General features: G+C 37.4%; 1 protein-coding gene across 4 annotated transcripts in view; it reads right to left on the reverse strand.

Annotated features, from left to right (window-relative positions):
* Positions 1-2,213: 2,213 nt before the first annotated feature.
* The window catches only part of LOC107077199 (scrapie-responsive protein 1-like), a 36,965-nt gene continuing 21,159 nt past the window's right edge, over positions 2,214-18,019 (reverse strand). The window contains exons 3-7 of one of the 4 annotated variants that reach the window (XM_069192737.1): positions 11,561-11,737; positions 7,726-7,933; positions 4,819-5,006; positions 3,985-4,243; positions 2,214-3,332 (exon numbers count right to left, since the gene is read on the reverse strand). In XM_069192737.1, the coding sequence (XP_069048838.1) occupies positions 3,278-3,332; positions 3,985-4,223 (294 nt within the window). In that variant the 5' untranslated portion in view covers positions 4,224-4,243; positions 4,819-5,006; positions 7,726-7,933; positions 11,561-11,737 and the 3' untranslated portion in view covers positions 2,214-3,277. Of the gene's footprint in view, positions 3,333-3,984; positions 4,253-4,818; positions 5,007-7,725; positions 7,934-11,560; positions 11,738-18,019 lie in introns of all 4 variants that reach the window. The other 3 variants (XM_069192736.1, XM_069192731.1, XM_069192741.1) reach the window with 3 other exon arrangements.

Genomic DNA, 18,019 nt, shown 5'->3' on the forward strand with positions numbered 1-18,019 from the left:
AAGAAGAGGCTGGATGAGATCTTTAGATCAGAAGATCAGATACTTGGATTAGTTACTAGCTTCTCAAAAAAGCTAGATGGGTTGAATGTCCTCTTCTCATTTGAAGCCTTTCTTATGTTCTTTTGAGTCTCTGGAGAGGTAGTGGTTGGAATGAGTCAAGCATTGTCATGCAAATCACAGACCCAGCAGGTTGCTAAGGAAGATCAATTGTAAAGTACTTAGTTCCCTGGTGGTTTAAAAAAATGTCAAATCAATTAGGTATTCCTTGTCAGAAAAAAAGGCATTTCTTTAAATGTTTTACAAAGCCACTTTAAAATGTTTTGATTTGAATCACACTAGAACAAGTTCATTTTTTTATTAGAAAATAAGGCAGAGGACACAATCTCTTCCATTGTAGAGGTAAATATGGAATTTACCTAGAAATGGATCAGTCATAGTAGAAATAAAATTTGCCTTTGAAGGCTAAGGACTTGTCTGAAAACCCCTCATGCTGTTGAAATAGTATCTTACATCCACAGGTTGTATGAATGATCACATTGTGCATTAGTTGAGGTGAAGGTAAATAATTTATCCAGAAGATGGATCACAGAGGAATCACCAGCATGACACTGGTGTACTTGACTGTGGTGTACACAGGTATCATTATTTCTGACCCATGTACCATGCTGTCACTGCTATTCTGTTCCAGTGTAATTTTCATACTGATACCAATATCAATCTTTACATTTTTTACACACTGGGATAAAGCTTTCACGTTTCCTGACTTCTGAAGTGAATAATCCTTTATCCATCTAGATAAATCAGTTGAGAACAAATTCTCATTTCCAATCATGACCTGACCTAGAGGATTACACTCCTGTTGAGCAAAAAAAAAGAAAAGAACAATACAAAGTAAACATAACAGGACATGACACAACACTGACATAACGTGGCAGTGTCAGTATGTCAAGTGTCAAACAGATGAGATTAAATCAAACAACCAAAAATACATTCAGGTATAGTGATGGATGGTATCATCTCTCTCCAGATTTTTCTCGCCCATGGCAGTGGAGATTGGAAATGTCCTGCACCCAAAAACAGGACAGATGGTACAGAGAACTGCAGTAATTAAGTTGGGCTGCCATTTTCTCAATAAAAGATCTGTAAATGTCCTTCAATGAATGAAGCATTCATCTGGTAGGCTGTGAGGGCCAGTTAATCAAAGTGTAACTGATGCATGTGTTGGGATATGGCAGAATGGTTTGACACACCAAATTTTCCTCAAACACCTTCCAAGGCTATCCTTAAACATCATGTAAGTACCAAATGGTTAGTATGGACATTGTAACTGCTATACAAGCGTATACCTGTATGAATTAGTAAAGTAAAATTTGTTGTGATAAAACAAGTTTAGTTTCAATTTTAGCTTGTAATTTACAAATAATAGTTTTGAAAGTTACAACGCCATCTGGCCAGATGTTTTACAGTAGATGTATATAAACTGTGACTTGCTTTAGCTATATTCTATACAGCAAAACATCCATGATCTATACAAAGGTATCAGTTAGTTAGTTTTTTTTAATTCAACAGCATACATTTGATTAAATCAGAGGATTCACAGAACTTGTTAAAGCTAAGCTGCTAGTTAGTCATTTCTGATGTGGAAGTGTGTACAGCTCAGTATTATTAGGTTGATTATCACTTTACTGTGCACCTCACAGAGTATTTTTATTCTGGCCTGATTCCTTATATTGTCTTCTTACTTATTCTGGACATTTAGTTTGAGATATTACAGTGTAATGTGGGGTCACTATTTACTGCTGAAATAAATGTTGTGTCTTTAGTACATTGTTATTGATTAGATTGGGAGTTTGGATGTTCCCTGGTGAGTGAACGTGGCCTATTTTCAGAATGTTAAGCAAGTATTCAATTAAATACTATGTGTGATTTTAGAATCGTACCATACTCGTACCAGAATCGGTAAATATAAATCTCTGAAACTGTTTTGTTGAAATGTGATCAACTGAAGCTGCACCTTTCTCTTGCAGTCATAGAAGCTTTGTGGTCTTGTGTAGGCAACCTTTTGAAGAGTACCCTATAGGATGAAATAAATAATTTCACACCTGCTGCTTTTTAAAATTCAGTTATTTAGAACACTGATATTCAGGAGGCGTTTAATTAAAGCAGTAGAAGCACTGAAGGAGGAGGGAGCTGAAGGAGATGTCAGACCCAAGTGAGGATTTACATTAGATTTAATGAACAGCCTGTAAGCTGATGACTTATTTTAACATGTGCAGGAAATAAGTGCAGTTGCAAAGATACATATCTGGTTTCACATCCTGTTAACACTGCTATCAAACTCTCTCTAAAATGCTCTAAGAAGTATAATACAGAATAGCAATAATAGACAGTTAATTTTACAAAAAGAACATTGCATAAATATTAGAATTAATTTAACAGTTTAAACGTTTGCAAAAATAGGTCCACCAGCTTGTTACATGCATAATATCCAAGGATAATCATTTTAGGTTTAGCTCTGGAAAATTACTATTGTTTGACGAAAGAAAAAAAACACTCAAGTAAGTCAGTTTAAAAAAAATACAGGCAGAAAATTGTGGAAATTCTCTATGCTTACAATGCTTGGAATTACAAATCAAGAATGAAAGACTATCAACAACATCTATGGCTTTTTTCTTTAATATACAACGATTTATTAAATCAGAGGACAATTTCTTAATATGTTCTTCCCCTTACTGCTGATCGTCTGTTCTTATTATTTTAAAATTGAAAGATAAAATCGTCAGAATAATATTAAGTGCTTAGCAGTGAAGACGATCGAACGATACAATGGCTCATCCCTCGACCTCTAATCTGAATTTCTGCTTTTAGAGCAATCTTTTCAAACGATTAAAAGAACAATTTCTAAACGAGCCTACTGTATTCTGATGCTTTACACTGCCCTGATGCTAATACCTGCAATACAACTACAACATGAAGTCTGCGCTGTAGACTTTATAAACCAGCCTAACTTTGAAACCTTGGATTTATGCCAGCAAGAAATAAGTCAAAGACGAACAATATTGCGCGATCACAGTCATCAGAGGCACTAGGAACTTTTCATAGTGTCGAACATGAACAAATCATTGATGTCATTAATCCAATCTGGCACGTATCTGGCCGCTTTACCATACACGCATTGATAAAGTGACCAGGGACGTTGGGACAGTCGTGTTTCTTTTTTTTCCTCCTGCATGATCTCTTCCTCTGCCATCTCAGCTCGTCACCAGCGCTTCTCTCTTCATTGACTGTTACACGGAATCACGAAGGAGATTTTGGGCCCAAAGAAAACATCCCTGGAACAGTTGAGCCACAAATCGTTAGCGACAACGGTGTTCTGACTGACTCAACAGATGTCAGGGGCGCTTATCTGAGCAAGCTGGTGTCTTTTTTACGGTGTCGCGGTGTTTTGGACTGAAATGGGGGTGGGGGCTTTCTCTCTGCACGCCACTTTTCGAAACATTTTGTTTTATATACTTCCGTAACAACAACAACAACAACAACAACAACAGAAGACGGGTGTTGCAAAGGCATGCATATTTCCAAAGACCATTTACCGTCGGCGGAGCATAAAAGAAGCTCGTGTTCTTCATTTTAATTCTGTGACTAGTAATGGGCTAGAAACGTTACTACCACGTCACTTTAGCGCGGTCGTAAAGATGAAAGCAGGGTATCAAAATAGACGCCCTTTAGGGTAATAATGTCTGTCGCGGTTGTCCTTACGAATACCATGTTTGCATGAACACCAGCGAAAGCAGGTGGCAACAGAAAAGTTATGGCTGATAAATGCGACAATGCGTGTAGTGTTCACAAGGTCCAGAAACCCGGGTCGCAAGACGCGTTTCCAGAGCACAACCAGGCGCCTGGCCGTCTAACATTTCCTCACTAAGGGCTCCTCTGTTTTACTTCGGATTCACTCTTCCCCCTACTGGATGAAACTGAGCTTACCTTGGGCAACAGAGCAGTTCTCTGAAGTTGCAGTAGCACACGATCTCGCACCCTTTCCCTTCCCAGAAGTGATTCTTCAGGGCGTTATCGATGGGTCTGAGGAGCTCGATGCCATTGGGTATATTGTGGCAGTTCCTGTCTTCCAAAACCTTTTTGTAGCAGGACAAGCGGCTGGAAGGAATCGCACCGACGGCCAGAAGTCCAACCAGGATAGCGAGGACAGCTACCGCACTTTTCATTTTCTCTCGCTGCGGAGAAACTGCGAAAACTGTTAATTATAACGAACCGTGACGTTGGGAAACTTCCACCTCCCAACCCGTCTGTATTATTTACACATCGAGAGCTGTATAGAGCGAAAAAGGTTTAGAGTTAAGAATTTTTGGGGACTAAGCGCACTTCGTTAAGTGAAAAGAAAAATAGTTTGTGACAGTGGCATGTGCGTTTTTGGTGTTATAAGTAAATGAAAAAGAAAAAGTACAACTTCCTACGCGAACACAAATTAGATTACAGCAAAACGCGCACTCTTGCCTATGATCCTTTTGATGAACAGACGGCGTTTTACTATTTAATTTAAAATTAAATTAAATAGTAGTTAAAGTAGCGTAATTACACATTTCAAAAATAGAATTTGTAGTGACGAAACTATATTAGCTCAAAGGTTCTCCAGTTTCATGCAACTTTTGAAAAAAAAAAACACGATCAGGAGAAGCGATAATGATACACCCTACACATTGCTGTACTGGTTATAGTAACATCTATGGATATTTAGATATTTTAAACAACGCAGCGCACACAGAAAAACACAGATTTCAGAAACAGAAAATGTCACGGTACCTTTGGGTGCACTCCACTCACTGATGACTGTAGGTCTGAGTGGGTTTCTGGTAAATCTGGTTTTGTACAAGTCAGGCACAAACAGGTCTTTGTCCCGTTCAGCTCTCACCACTGAGCGACACTCAGCCCCTCTTATTCCTTCGTGGACTGAGCAAGGAGTGAAATAACTCCCTCCTCACATCGATCACCTCAGAACACAGATACGAACAAAACCATTATACGTGGCAGTTTAGTGGGGTACCTAATTTATTCCAGTCCGCAAGCAAATACGCATTTCACTGCCTGTGCTGCAGTCCAACGTCAGATGTACCTAAACAAAATCATTTTCACGACTGTATGAATCCACTCTTTTAATAATTATTACTTTTTCCTAGAAACACTGGAGGTTTGTATTCCATGCCCTCAGAAAGCTGTCTGGACTGCCTTTAAGAAGAAACACTAGATATAAACACAAATATATATTGAATATGGCCTATTCTCTTCATGCTCAGTTGGGAAGCTGACTCTGTTTTGGTTTTCAAGTATTGTTTTTTTATGAGATGGTGTAATAAAGATTGTTTTGGGGACCTATCATTACTTTGTTTCTTGTTACAACTTGAGTGAACATAAGGAAAGTTAAATAAGGAGGCCATTTGGCATGTATACCCACGATATTAGCTAACTGATCTGAGGATATTCTTCAAGTGTGTGAATGTTGAAGAGTTATTGCAGCACACCCTGCAAAAATTGACAGAAGTAACAGTTATTGCATTTTACAACTAGAGCTGGAGTGTACCCATTTATGCAGCTGGGCTTTTAATTGAGCAGTTTGAGTGAAGGAACAAGTAAAGGTTAGTTCTGTGCTGAAAAATTGAAATAGAAGCAGTGGTTCATCTTTCTGTATAACCTCCTTCAGGGATCAGTGTTCAGGTGGCAATGGAAGAAGCTCAAAAGCTGGATCGTTGTTTCTATTTTCAGCCTTTCAGCATAGATCTAACCTTTACTTGTAATAATAATAACTGCTTACACTTATATAGCGCTTTTCTGGACACTCCACTCAAAGCTCTTTACAGGTAATGGGGATCCCCTCCACCACCACCAGTGTGCAGCCCCACCTGGATGATGCACTAGTATCCTCCCCACACACCAGCTCTCAGTGGGGAGGAGAGCAGAGTGATGAAGCCAGTTCACAGATGGGCATTGTTAGGAGGCCATGATCGGTACAGGTGAATGGGAAATTCAGTCAGGACACCAGGGTAACACCCCTACTCTTTTTGAGAAACACCCTGGGATTTTTAATGACCACAAAGAGTCAGGACCTCAGTTTTACATCTCATCCAAAGGATGGCACATTTTACAGTATAGTGTCCACTTCACTATACTGGGGCATTAGGATCCACACGCACAGCAGAATGAGCGCCCCCTACTGGTCCCACTAACACCTCTTCCAGCAGCAACCTTAGTTTTTTCCCCAAAAGGCCTCCCAATCCAGGTACTGGCCAGGCCCACACCTGCTGAGCTCCAGTGGGCTGCCACTGGTGAGTTGCAAAGTGAAATGGATGCTGTTCCTTCCCTCAAACTGCTCTGCTATAAAACTAAAAGATGTGTGGTGTAAATGGGTACACTCAAACTCTAGTTGTAAAATGAGAATTTAATCTTTTGACTTTTTTAAATTTAACACAGAATTAGGTTTAAAAATAAAATGTTATGTGTTACAGTGGGGTTTTGTCAGAAAATTAATTGGCCTTCTGCAACGATCCTCTTAAATAATGAACACCTCTGTAGTAGAATCAGAGCGAAATCAAGGTTCAGACTGCCTTCATACCGTTCTGATTATGCATTGCTTTCCACTTGGTGTGCCAGCAGTTCCTAAAATGCCAGATAATGTCATGGTCATTTCTGTTGTAGTATTTACGTTGGCCAGTCTTAGTTATAGTCCATGTACAGTATTTAATCTCTCTGGCGCCATCTGGTGTTGGCATACTCCAAAAGCGGCAAGAACACACGGCCGTCACAACGTTTTTAATAGGCTTATGCTGTGAAGACGTTAAATAAATATATTTGATAACAACCGCTTTTTTAAAAGCGCTGCATTGTTTTTTTTTTCTGGTACATTCCACAAATAGTTTTATATTTCTCTATAGGTAAAGAAAATAAAACAGACATTAACAAAGTAAGTTGTTATAAAGTAACAAAGTTAAAAATATAGACCTTGTACATAACATTTCATGTAATTTAGAAAAATAAATAAAACTACCGTCCAGTTTTCGAAGTTGGTGCCTTTTAGCACCACTCCTGCAACCTCTCAAAAAGTCCTTGTTCTCTCGTAATAAACACAACCCAATAATTTGACAGCAGCATGACCAGGTTGGGCATGCCCTGTCGACCTGTAAGGAAAATGAAGATTGCAACGGTGTGGTTGTGGTGTTGTGAAACCAGTAGATGGCGCTCTTTCATCTGAATTTTCAATCCTACTCTGTCGCACGGTGACGTGTTTTGGCTGAGATGTTAAACTGAGGTCTTGCTTACCTGGTCGTTAAAGATCACCTGGAAGACACTGTTTGCAAGAGTAAGGGTGTCCCCCCCGTGTCTTGACTTAATTCCACTTTGACTGGTTTCCATAACTTTTCAAAATTCGAAATAAAGTTTAAATTCAGTTCCAAATTATAAATCAAATTAAATTCAGAATTTCCTAGTTGTGCCGGCAGTCATATCACTCCGCAGCTCACAACTAACAACCCACCGAAGCTAAGCAGGTGTGAACACCCTGCTGTCTGTGTGGGTCCTTCATACCCCAGTATAGTGATGGTAACACTATACTGTAAAAAGGCGCCGTCCTTCTGATGAGATGTAAAACCGAGGTCCTGACTCTCTGTGGTCATTACAAAAAACCCCAGGGCGTTTCTCGAAAAGAGTAGAGGGTGTTACCTCGGTGACCTGGCCACATGTCCCATTCGCCTGCCCCAATCCTGGCCTCCTAATAATCCCCATCTATGGATTGGCTTCATCACTCTGCTCTCCTCCTGGTGTGGTGAGCTTTCTGCTGTTGAATCATCCAGGTGGGGCTGCACACTGATGGTGGTGGAGGGGTCCCCATTACCTGTAAAGCGCTTTGAGTGGAGTGTCCAGAAAAGCGCTATAGAAGTGTAAGCAATTATTATTATCATCAAATTATTATTATTATTATTATTATTATTATTATTATTATTATTATTATTATTATTATTATCATCATCATCAAACTTAAGAAGAACGTAGGCAGATTTGAGATGAAAAGCACTACACACGTGCATTAAGTATTGATTGATATATATAAATAGTGCAAAAAAAATCCAGATACGTTTATTGTTTATTTTCTTGTGCTGGGGGGAAACATTGCTTGTCAATGAATTTGTTAAACCGATCCCCAGAACCAAGAATGACCTTGGTTCTCGACATAAATTTAGTAACAAGTCGTTTCAGTAGTCACTAATTTAGTGGTCTGATATTCTGACAAAGCAATGCATTAAAAACATAGAATGAAAATAACATCTGTCAAAGTTTGTTTTTTAATGAATCGTTTGTGAAGGTTCAGTTTTGCATATTATTACTCCAGGCTTTTAAATGGTGATTATGGTGCCACCTGCCGTTCGTATCTGAAAACGCAAGCGCGCTTTTATCATTGTCCCGGTTTTTAAACGGGTAAGAATTAAAGTACACACATCTTTCGTGTCCCTTTTTTCTCCCTTTTCTTTTTCTTCTACTTTAAAGTTTTAATGAGATTTAAAGGATGTTTCTAACAGTCTGAGTTCCCATAAGAAAAGTTAAATAGAATAATTTCACTTCAAACATAAGTATTTGCTGCTGCGAAGACTTGTTCCCTGAAACGGTCATGAATAATAGGCGGGTATTTGATTTGGAAGTCTCAAACAGGCATTTCAATGCTGTAAGTTGTAAAAAAGAAAATCAACTGTACTTCACGTAAAAACAGCAGCATTTTAAAGTGCACAAAACAGATCTGTTTCTGTGTAATAGAATATCTCCATCGCTACTCGAATCTGTCCTGTTCTCCACGACTGTGTCATGGTGTCCCGTCTATGGATTCCCCTTTCCAAGACAGGCTCCAGGTGGAGACGGACTAGGAACTCTCCTAGAATCCCAGGAAACTGGAGTTAATTAGCCCTTGATTAAGGACCTGGCTGGAGCAAACTCCAGGAGACACAGGGTCAGGGCTGGTCACTACTGACCTACCAAGCAATGTATGAAACACAGCAATGTCTGGGCTTCATTGGAAAGGCATTGAAGTACCAAAGACATGTTTATATTTTCTCTTTGTACCTCTTGTTCCTTGCCATAGTTAAATAACAGTACCCCCCTTCCATTTTCAGTTCCTGCTATACATATAAATAAAGAGACAAACACACAAGTTTACAGGTATTGACGTAAAAATTATTTGCTGCAGAATGTGAAAAGATAGATCAGTCACAAGCATTGTTCCAGGTTTGGATAAAAAAAAAAGAACCACTTCAGCATGAACTGAAGGTCTGATTTCATGTGCTGATTTACTGCTGAGTATTAAAAAGCTACCTAGAAGGAGTTTCTTTTGGTGTCAGCAATCCAAAATGAAAGCAAAACTATTGTGTTACAAGGAGATAAAATGCAGAGAGATCAAAACAACCGCGCAATAAATTCTGGAAGTGATTGCAAGGATGAAGGATCCTTTTATGAGGGGATTAGTAGGAAAAAGGCATTTTTAAGACTTTAAAATAAAATATTAAAAGTCTAAAAGCTAACAAGAAGCTTAAGCACTTGCATGACAATATTTCCTAAGATGCTCATTCCAAGAACGATGTGTGTAGAACACTAGCACAATTGTACTCTCCCCATGGAAAGAATTTGGCACAGAAAATTGTATTATTAACTGTGCGCATTAAAGGTTCTTTCACTCTTGGAGAGCACTAACAATCATGCACAGACACAAAGATTTGCAAGTGACAAGCAAAACCCCAAGTCTGACAAGCACAAAATCAGGAACTCCACACTGTGGAGAACAAACGGATTAATGAGCAGCATTAATTTTGTACAATAAAGCATGGTCTTTTATAAGTTCATGTAACTCAGCTTCATGAAGTGCCCATATCTTCATCTTTCTAGGCTACTTGTTTAAACTGCACATACCTGTTGCCAAAAAATGTTTTAAAAAATAAGATACAACTTAAAAAATCACATTCACTGTTTTCGGGAGTGAACAATGTCACAACTGCTGTTGAAACCTCCTCCTGTCTTCACTTTGTCCTGAAGAAAGTGTGACATCTGCATATTAGGAAGGTAACTGACTTGTAGTAGTGACCATTATCACAAAGAACAAAGGTAAGAAATGATTCTCCACATGCCTTTTGAATTAAAAAGGGTTATGCTCCCTATAAAATCCAGTCAGCTTTTTTCCTTCTACCCACAACTGAGCAGTAGATCTCAGAAAGGAATTCATCTAGTCAATAAGTTCATGACTTGCTTGTCTCAGTGACAAGAATAATGAGAAACATGCCCTGTGGTAGGTGATAATGAAATTTTCAGTGATCCCACCTTTAACATGGGGAGAGAAGAGAAGAATGGCATGGACTGGGAACAAACAGATCTGACTACTACTATTACTAATTTTCTCTTATTATTCAATACAATATAAACAACTTTAGTATTACACAGTATTAATAATGATATGTGCAGTTCTTCATATGTACCTTGCATCTAGGCTCGTATAAGCAACTGACTGGATCATACTAGCTGTTGGCTAGGAAGCTACGTGTATAGTGGGTTTATTATTTATTTCAGTGGTTCTGAAAACTATTGAAAACTATTGCTGTATCCTACCATATACAAACATCAAACCGCAGTGGAGAAACCAGGCTGAGCACTGTCTGATATATTTCATATTTCTCATCTCTAAACACATACAGTATCATGGAAAACAGATCAAAAAGTTACATGATATCAGTTCTGTACATCCCAGTACCAACCCACAAAATAGGTTGATTTTTATCTTTTTTTAGTCTCAGAGTAAAGTTAAAGCATTAAACTAGGAAAAATATGACTTCATTACCCATCGGATTCCCAGTACAGGATAGGTTTCCATATTGTTTTGTATTCCTTGCTACTCAAAAATTTCACTTTGGTTGAACAGATGGACTCATCTGTTGTGAATGAAAAGTGACTTTAAACAACAAAAAACAGAATAAAACAGAAAAGGTTGTTTAATGCCTGAGTCAAAGTCTGTACTTCACTACCTGAAAAGGGCTAAGTGGCAATAAACAGAAACACATACTGTATGCAGCCTTCTTGGAGCTTATATGGGCAAAGATGTCATCTTAGATTTCATTCATTCTGTGTTCGTATTGCCAATGTGAGGGCCAAGAAAAGAGATGCATGTGACGATCATTGTCCATACGTGCCCTTGAACTCTTGTATGGCCAGGAACAGTGCTCAAGCATGGCACCATCATCTGCTCTTTGTTACAAATGCATTTTGCCTTCTGGGCCTGGCTGGGACAGATCCTGTCAGAACTTGTCGGTTTTGCTCTGAAGATGTTGTGACACGTGCAAAAAGGCAGTTGTGGCACTGCCACATTACCAAGGAAAACCAGGACAGTTTCCACTGCACACAGTCTCGTCTTTGCTCATATTGGTTAGTTAACTTTTATAAGACTTGCATCTACTGTCAGTGGATATGAGCTGTGTGCCGTGAGTCTGAAGGTCTGCATGAACAGATGAAAGATAACCTTATTTCTCACCTGTAGAAATGTTTGATCAGCTGTAGGTCAGAATGTAGACATCTTCAGCAGGCAGCAAGTTTGTTTTCGCCAAGCAACCATAGTTGGGAGATTTCACAACATGAAAATCCTGTGCCTCATGAAGCTCTTCAGGTGAATCCGAAAGACACCATTGTTGGCTTCATAGAAAGACAGAAGCTGTTGGATCATTGTGAAAATAGATTTATCAGAGACACGTAATCGTGACATTAAACAGAAAAATAAACGTGTTCTATAAGTTATCACATCGCTGTATTACCCTGTAAGCACAATTTCAGTGTTATTTATAATATGAAACTGAATAATGTAATATGATTTCATGTCTGCCATGAAATGAAAATGTTTCAGTCCAGTCATTGGTTTAACAGTTGGATTCAATTAAACCAAGACTATTAAGGTAATTGGAAAAACACCCTTAACTGTTTCACAGACAGGCTTGTGGTGGCAAAACAAAATCCAACAGGCAAACAAAAAAAACTGATACAGATTTTTACTGTGATCATCTGTAGTTTGAAAATAGTTTTGTAAATTGATTTCATAAGAGTCCGAACATGTATTATTTGTTTCTTCCTCAGCAATGAAGTGTTAGTTTTGCAGGCTATTTCCTTATGAAAAAAAAAAACCACTTTCCTTGACAGAGTCCTGTCTAGGGTCACAGATCTGCCGTAGCTTTTGAACTGTGAACACCTGAAATCATGAACATAAAATTATCAAGGACACATTTTTCTATTTTATCAAAAAATTCCTGGTAAGTACCTCCTTATCATTTCCGATCTACACCATATACTGTATTTAACAGAAAACCAGAAGAGGGCACTAACAAGTCTCGATTAACGTGTTTAAAATACTGAACCAAAAGCAGCCAGTTTCCCCGTTTTTACAAATGAGTGAAATAATCAGCATGCAAGTCATGAATGAGATGACTGCATTGAACTCCTCATTTTTAAAATGTAGTCTTCTCCGTAGGAAAAATAAACAAGCAATTTAAAGGGAAATTATCTCAAACAATAATCAAGGTTATCTTTTACTGCTTTCATAAAACTTTGCTTCCCACAAACAATTACTTAAGTCAAATCAACAACAATTTAAAGGATAAAAATGGAAGTGCAGCGATACTCAGTGATAAACAGGTGTGTTTAATAAGGCCATGACGACGAGGGATTCCTTCATTAAATAGTAAATGCCTGTTGTCTGCTTTTAAGATTCCCTCATTCATACAAGCTCTGCCAGAAAGAAACACAGCTCTGCATCACCATGGACCCTTCAACCATATTGACAGCTGGTATGAAGCACTTTAGTTATGGGCCTCACTCTCTCTCCGAATGAACTTTGGTCCCCTGCTTTGGAAACAATTCCATTTTTGACTCACTGGATCAGATGATGCTGTCAAAGACTGTACAGGACTTGTCTGTTTACATTTTGAAACACTGGATGTGCCAGGTTTCGCATATTTTGTTGAGAAGTGCCTGCACTTTGGCCTGTATCCATTAAAGCACTTATCTTTTGTATTGTTCACTAATGAGTCGATCTTCTGCTTTCTTTGAAGTTATCTTAGAATTTGTCATCTAGAGTTTTTGTGAACCTCCTGAGCAATTAATCTTTCCTGTTGGTATGGATATATTAGTTGGTCCATGCTCCTAGATTGAAAAGGGTACTGGTTGTACACGTTTGCATCTAGTTAACAACAGCTAATTGCTCTTCTGAAAAAAGACCAAATGTATTTGCTACCTTTGTATAACATTCTTATTCTGAACGTAACTAAACAGCTTGATTTCTTAAATTTGTTTCATACTGTTGAGGCTTACCCATTTGAAAAAGCATCAAGTAGCCTATATATATTCATATATATTGTTAGAGACTTAATTTAAGTGTGAGGGTTTGAGCTTCATAACATTGCAAAAAAAGCAATTCAACCCTTACAAAAAAATGAAATAGCACATGAGTGTGGACACATTACGGTATTCTCCAATGCCTAAAATCACTATTTTGCACCGGACTGAGACTAGCCCCTATGGTTATTAATGAAAGATGCTATGTCCCATAGTGATTAAAGTCATGCTTTTATTGAAGAGTCTCTTTTCTGGTAATTTGATTTTTTTTCCAGCGCTCTAATTTGAATCAAATATGGACTGCTTCCAAGCTAGCTACCTCGGTAAATGTCAGTGTTATGCAGCTGTATTCTGGTGTGCATTTGAATTTAATTTATGTGCTTTTGTAGTTTTATAAAACAAAATCTTCAGTCATGGAAAATTGGAACAACGGAAAACTCATCTGGAACATTAAGACAAAATCAAAATGCTGCCAGTACCATACATCTTGCACCATTTTAAAGATCTGTCTAAACAATAAATATGGAAATAATAAATCCTCACAGTACTCACTGTTTAATTATTCATTTAACATGCACACAATTATGTATTTACACTATAATATATAGTTGCTGGACCCCTGTAATACTAATAATAATTGCTTGCACTTATATAGCACTTTTCTGGACACTCTAATCAAAGCGCTTTACAGGTAAAGGGGAGTCCCCAGTACCAGTATGCTCAGTACTGTTTGTGACATTGTTCAGTGAAGAGTGAAGTATCCTTATATACCTTTTGTCTTATAAAAAGGAGTCCAAAAATACTTTTCATATAACACTTTCATCTAAGACTAAAACAGATATTTAGATTTTTTCTCCAAATGCATTAGGACTAAAGACTTGTTTTCTTCTTTTTTATTCTAATACTAATATTAATACTAATAATAATAAACAGTCAATTCCAGCTGCACATTGGTACTGTTGTTTTGTACAAGGTATATATACATACACCATAATTAAACACCAGTCATTAAAATGATACTTTAACTTATTATTTAAAATGTAAGATTCTGACCTTAAAGATAATTCATGCAACTTTTAATAAAAAAAAATGAAAGGGACCCAAAAAAGGTGACAATCAAATTTAGATTCAATCCAAGAAAAAAACAACAACATTTGCAGTTCTTTCCATATGAGCTCCAATTCTATTAATTGAATCAATTAATTCTACAATTCTTGTTGCCAATGAGGAAACAACGCTTACAAAGGAATACATTCTTACCTGGAAGAAAACTGAATGTAAGAAAAGAGCTGTGAAAAGCTTGTTTTCAAAGCTGCTGTTGAATGTGGAGGATGGTGAGGACAAAACAGACAGAACCCGAGCACCGGACAGAAGGACAGAACACGTACTGTAGTGTAATACAGGACAGCAGCAGACACTCATCCCTGTCACAGCACTTGTGATCCGGGACTACTGCTTGCTTTCATCTTTTTAATCCTCTCTGTAGATGTACGTAGATTCTCTGTGAAGATTATTGCTTACAGCCAGCACAAGAAGATCTACTCAGGAGGTCAAAACAAAAGGACCCCAACACATTTTTTAGAACGAACTGGATGATTGTGGAATTTTACAGTGTGACAAAACAATGAGCAATTACATGAAATATGAACGGTCTTGTGAATGCAGGCCTGGCCAAAAACCAGCATGAAGATATTCCATAGGACCAGCAAGTTTAGATTTGCAAAACAATACTTTGATAAACCGCAAGCTTTTTTGACGGCTTTGTTTGGTCCGATGAAACCAAGACAGTTATTTCTTTTCCATGCAAAGGATTGCAATATGTTTGGAGGATAATGTGCAAAGCCTTTGAAGAAAAAAATGTTTTGTGCCTACTGTCAAGCTAGGAGGTGATTTCTTCGTGATTTGGTCATGCTTTAGCAGGGCAGGGTTGGGGGATGCATGCTTTGTTGAAGATTACTTAAACACAGACGAATTTCAAAAGAGAAGCAATCTGCTTCTATGTTGGATATGTGGAATTTCGCATTCCAACATGACAACAGTCCTAAACACATGGCAAAAATAAGTTACATTTTCCAAATAAAACAGCAAAATGTCTGTTCTTGACTTAAATTTGATTGACACACAACAGAAAGGCCTAAAGAAGGCAGTGGTACAATGTTACCTGTTGAGTTGGATATACAGGAGGGAAATAAAACTGGGCACATATTCCATCTACTAGAGACAATCAAATAGGGTCTTGAAGGATTCTAAATCAGTATAGTTGGAGGACATAAATTATTGGAAAACATGCGCTTTTTCTTTAGCATAGTATAAACGTTTTTTTTCTCAAAATAACCGTTTCAGTCATTATGAACATCTGTGTGTAAAACAACATTTGGGAGCTCAAACGTTTTGTAGAGGACGCAAGCATTCGCTATCACAACTGTACAGAGTGAAACAGATAAGCGTCTGGGCTCCTTTTATGAGCGGGGTGAAAAAAATTATAAAAGACAGCAAACATTTTTTCTACGATGCACACACATTTTGTTAAAATCATGTTAAAAGTGCGTAATGCTATTAATCATTGGTTTCCAAGGATACCGTCAACACAAAAGTGGCCTCATCATTCTCAAAAATGAAACAGTGATGTTAAATTTGTAAGTGCTACAGAATACAGCTGTATATCGAGAGGGTACTTTAAAGTACTTCTTAACTGTTCTTGGCTGCAGCATAAGCCCCTTAGTTGAAACATTTTTATGTTAACAGCCTAAGCTACTGTTTGTATACAAATTGTTACATTCTGTTTTTCAAATACAATGTCAGTGAAAAATATAACGGCTAAAGTGTTTTAATTATAGCGTCCTACTATATTAATCTTTTTTTTTTAATTAAAACAAAAGTAACTACTCAGCAAGATATAATAATACATTTATTTTATTTTCTCCCTGGTGCTTGAGAAAAGTATTCTGTGTTCAAGTACTCTGGTATAACTACAGTACATTTAATAAAAGGTTGTCCAGCAGAAAATATTTTTCTTAGCATCAAACTGAAGCACTCGACTTCAAAACAACACTTTGATAAACTTTGAACGTATCAGAACTGTGAATGACAAATCGATTATATGTGTAATCTCAGAACCTGCCAAGGATGGTTGTCTGCAGTTTGCATAAACCTTTAGGAAAACTTGATTAAAATCCACAGGAGGTGCAGTTTACAAGTTAAGCTTTGCACTATACTTCCTCTCATTATTTCATTTTGTTCTGCTGAGTAGTACAAAAGAGTGTTCCTGAAGAAAATATGGTATGTTTTTAAGCAAAAAAAAAAATTAAGAAAAACGAATTTGTTAACAGGTTTGATTATTGTAACGCGTAAGGCTAACATTAAAAGGCTCAGAGACAACTTGCAATATGAACTTTACGATCCACTGAGAGTGATGTTCAAATCACAGATAAACAGATAAATCCATTGGATGGGTAGATACACAGATTTTATCAAGAAACCACATTTTCTATAACAAATCATATGGATAGAAACATACATCTAGAAATCTAGGAGAAATATAAGGAATTAGAGAATTAGGTAAATGATAAACTAGAAATGGTTAGTTCACAACCTCAAGAGCTTCATATTGATAAGTGTTACAATCACATTCTTCCAAAATATTATACTGCATAAACTCCTTCCACTGGGACAAAATCAATCTCAAAATCATTTTTTTTATTTTAAATAGCAGCTATAAACCTTAAAGTATTGAGAAATAGCTTAGTCATTGTTAAGCAACTAGTTTCAGAAGAAATTCTAGCTGTTTCTCACAGAAGTCTTAACAGCTAAGTAAGGACACACTAATGTAAACTATAAACTAACTACCACGAAATAACATGTGTATCATATGAATATCAAATATTAAAATACAGAGGGTAAAATCCTACCATCAGTACTTCTAATATCAGGAAAGTTGCGGACTCTATTGTTAAACCTATTTGGAAAGACCCAGAAACCTGTTCCATTAGTTCCATCAGTCAGCAGAAGTTTCATCACAAGTGATAGTCCAATTAATATGCTGAAAGAGCAGGACGAAAACAACCACTTGCAACATCACCACAAGAATGTCCTCATTGTAGTCCTCTAGTGCACACTTTACAAGCGGCTGTTTGTACCCTTCTGGTCAACAGCTCTGTCGGTCCCCTGAAGGTACAGGTACTGTGCTTTATGTGCAAGGCTTACCAGTATAGTACACATAAAGACAGTACATTAAGTGCAGCTCTAGATGTTTTGTTACTAAATTTGAATTTGAAAACTTTTTACTTTTCAGTGTGGAATTAATCTCTACTTGTTCCTACAGAACTCACATGCAGACAATTTTCTCCACTCTAAGATCTTATTTTCATCCTCCCTTAGAGTTTATCGATGAAAAACTATGGAATGTTGTTCCAAGAACTCTATTGTCTGGTTGACATTATACTTTCTCAGTATCAATGTAACCCCGTACGGACTTGGTAATTTCCATATCATGGCTTTACGAAGGCCAAAACATTTTTGTGAAATGTTCCGTCATCCTCTTCATGTTCCAAATACATTATCACTGCATTCACTGCGTGCTTGAGCTCATTGTTATGTTGAAAGTTGAATCCCA

This window comes from Lepisosteus oculatus, chromosome 1 (assembly GCF_040954835.1).
Source record: "Lepisosteus oculatus isolate fLepOcu1 chromosome 1, fLepOcu1.hap2, whole genome shotgun sequence".
In the NCBI taxonomy this organism is placed as follows: Eukaryota; Metazoa; Chordata; class Actinopteri; order Semionotiformes; family Lepisosteidae; genus Lepisosteus; species Lepisosteus oculatus.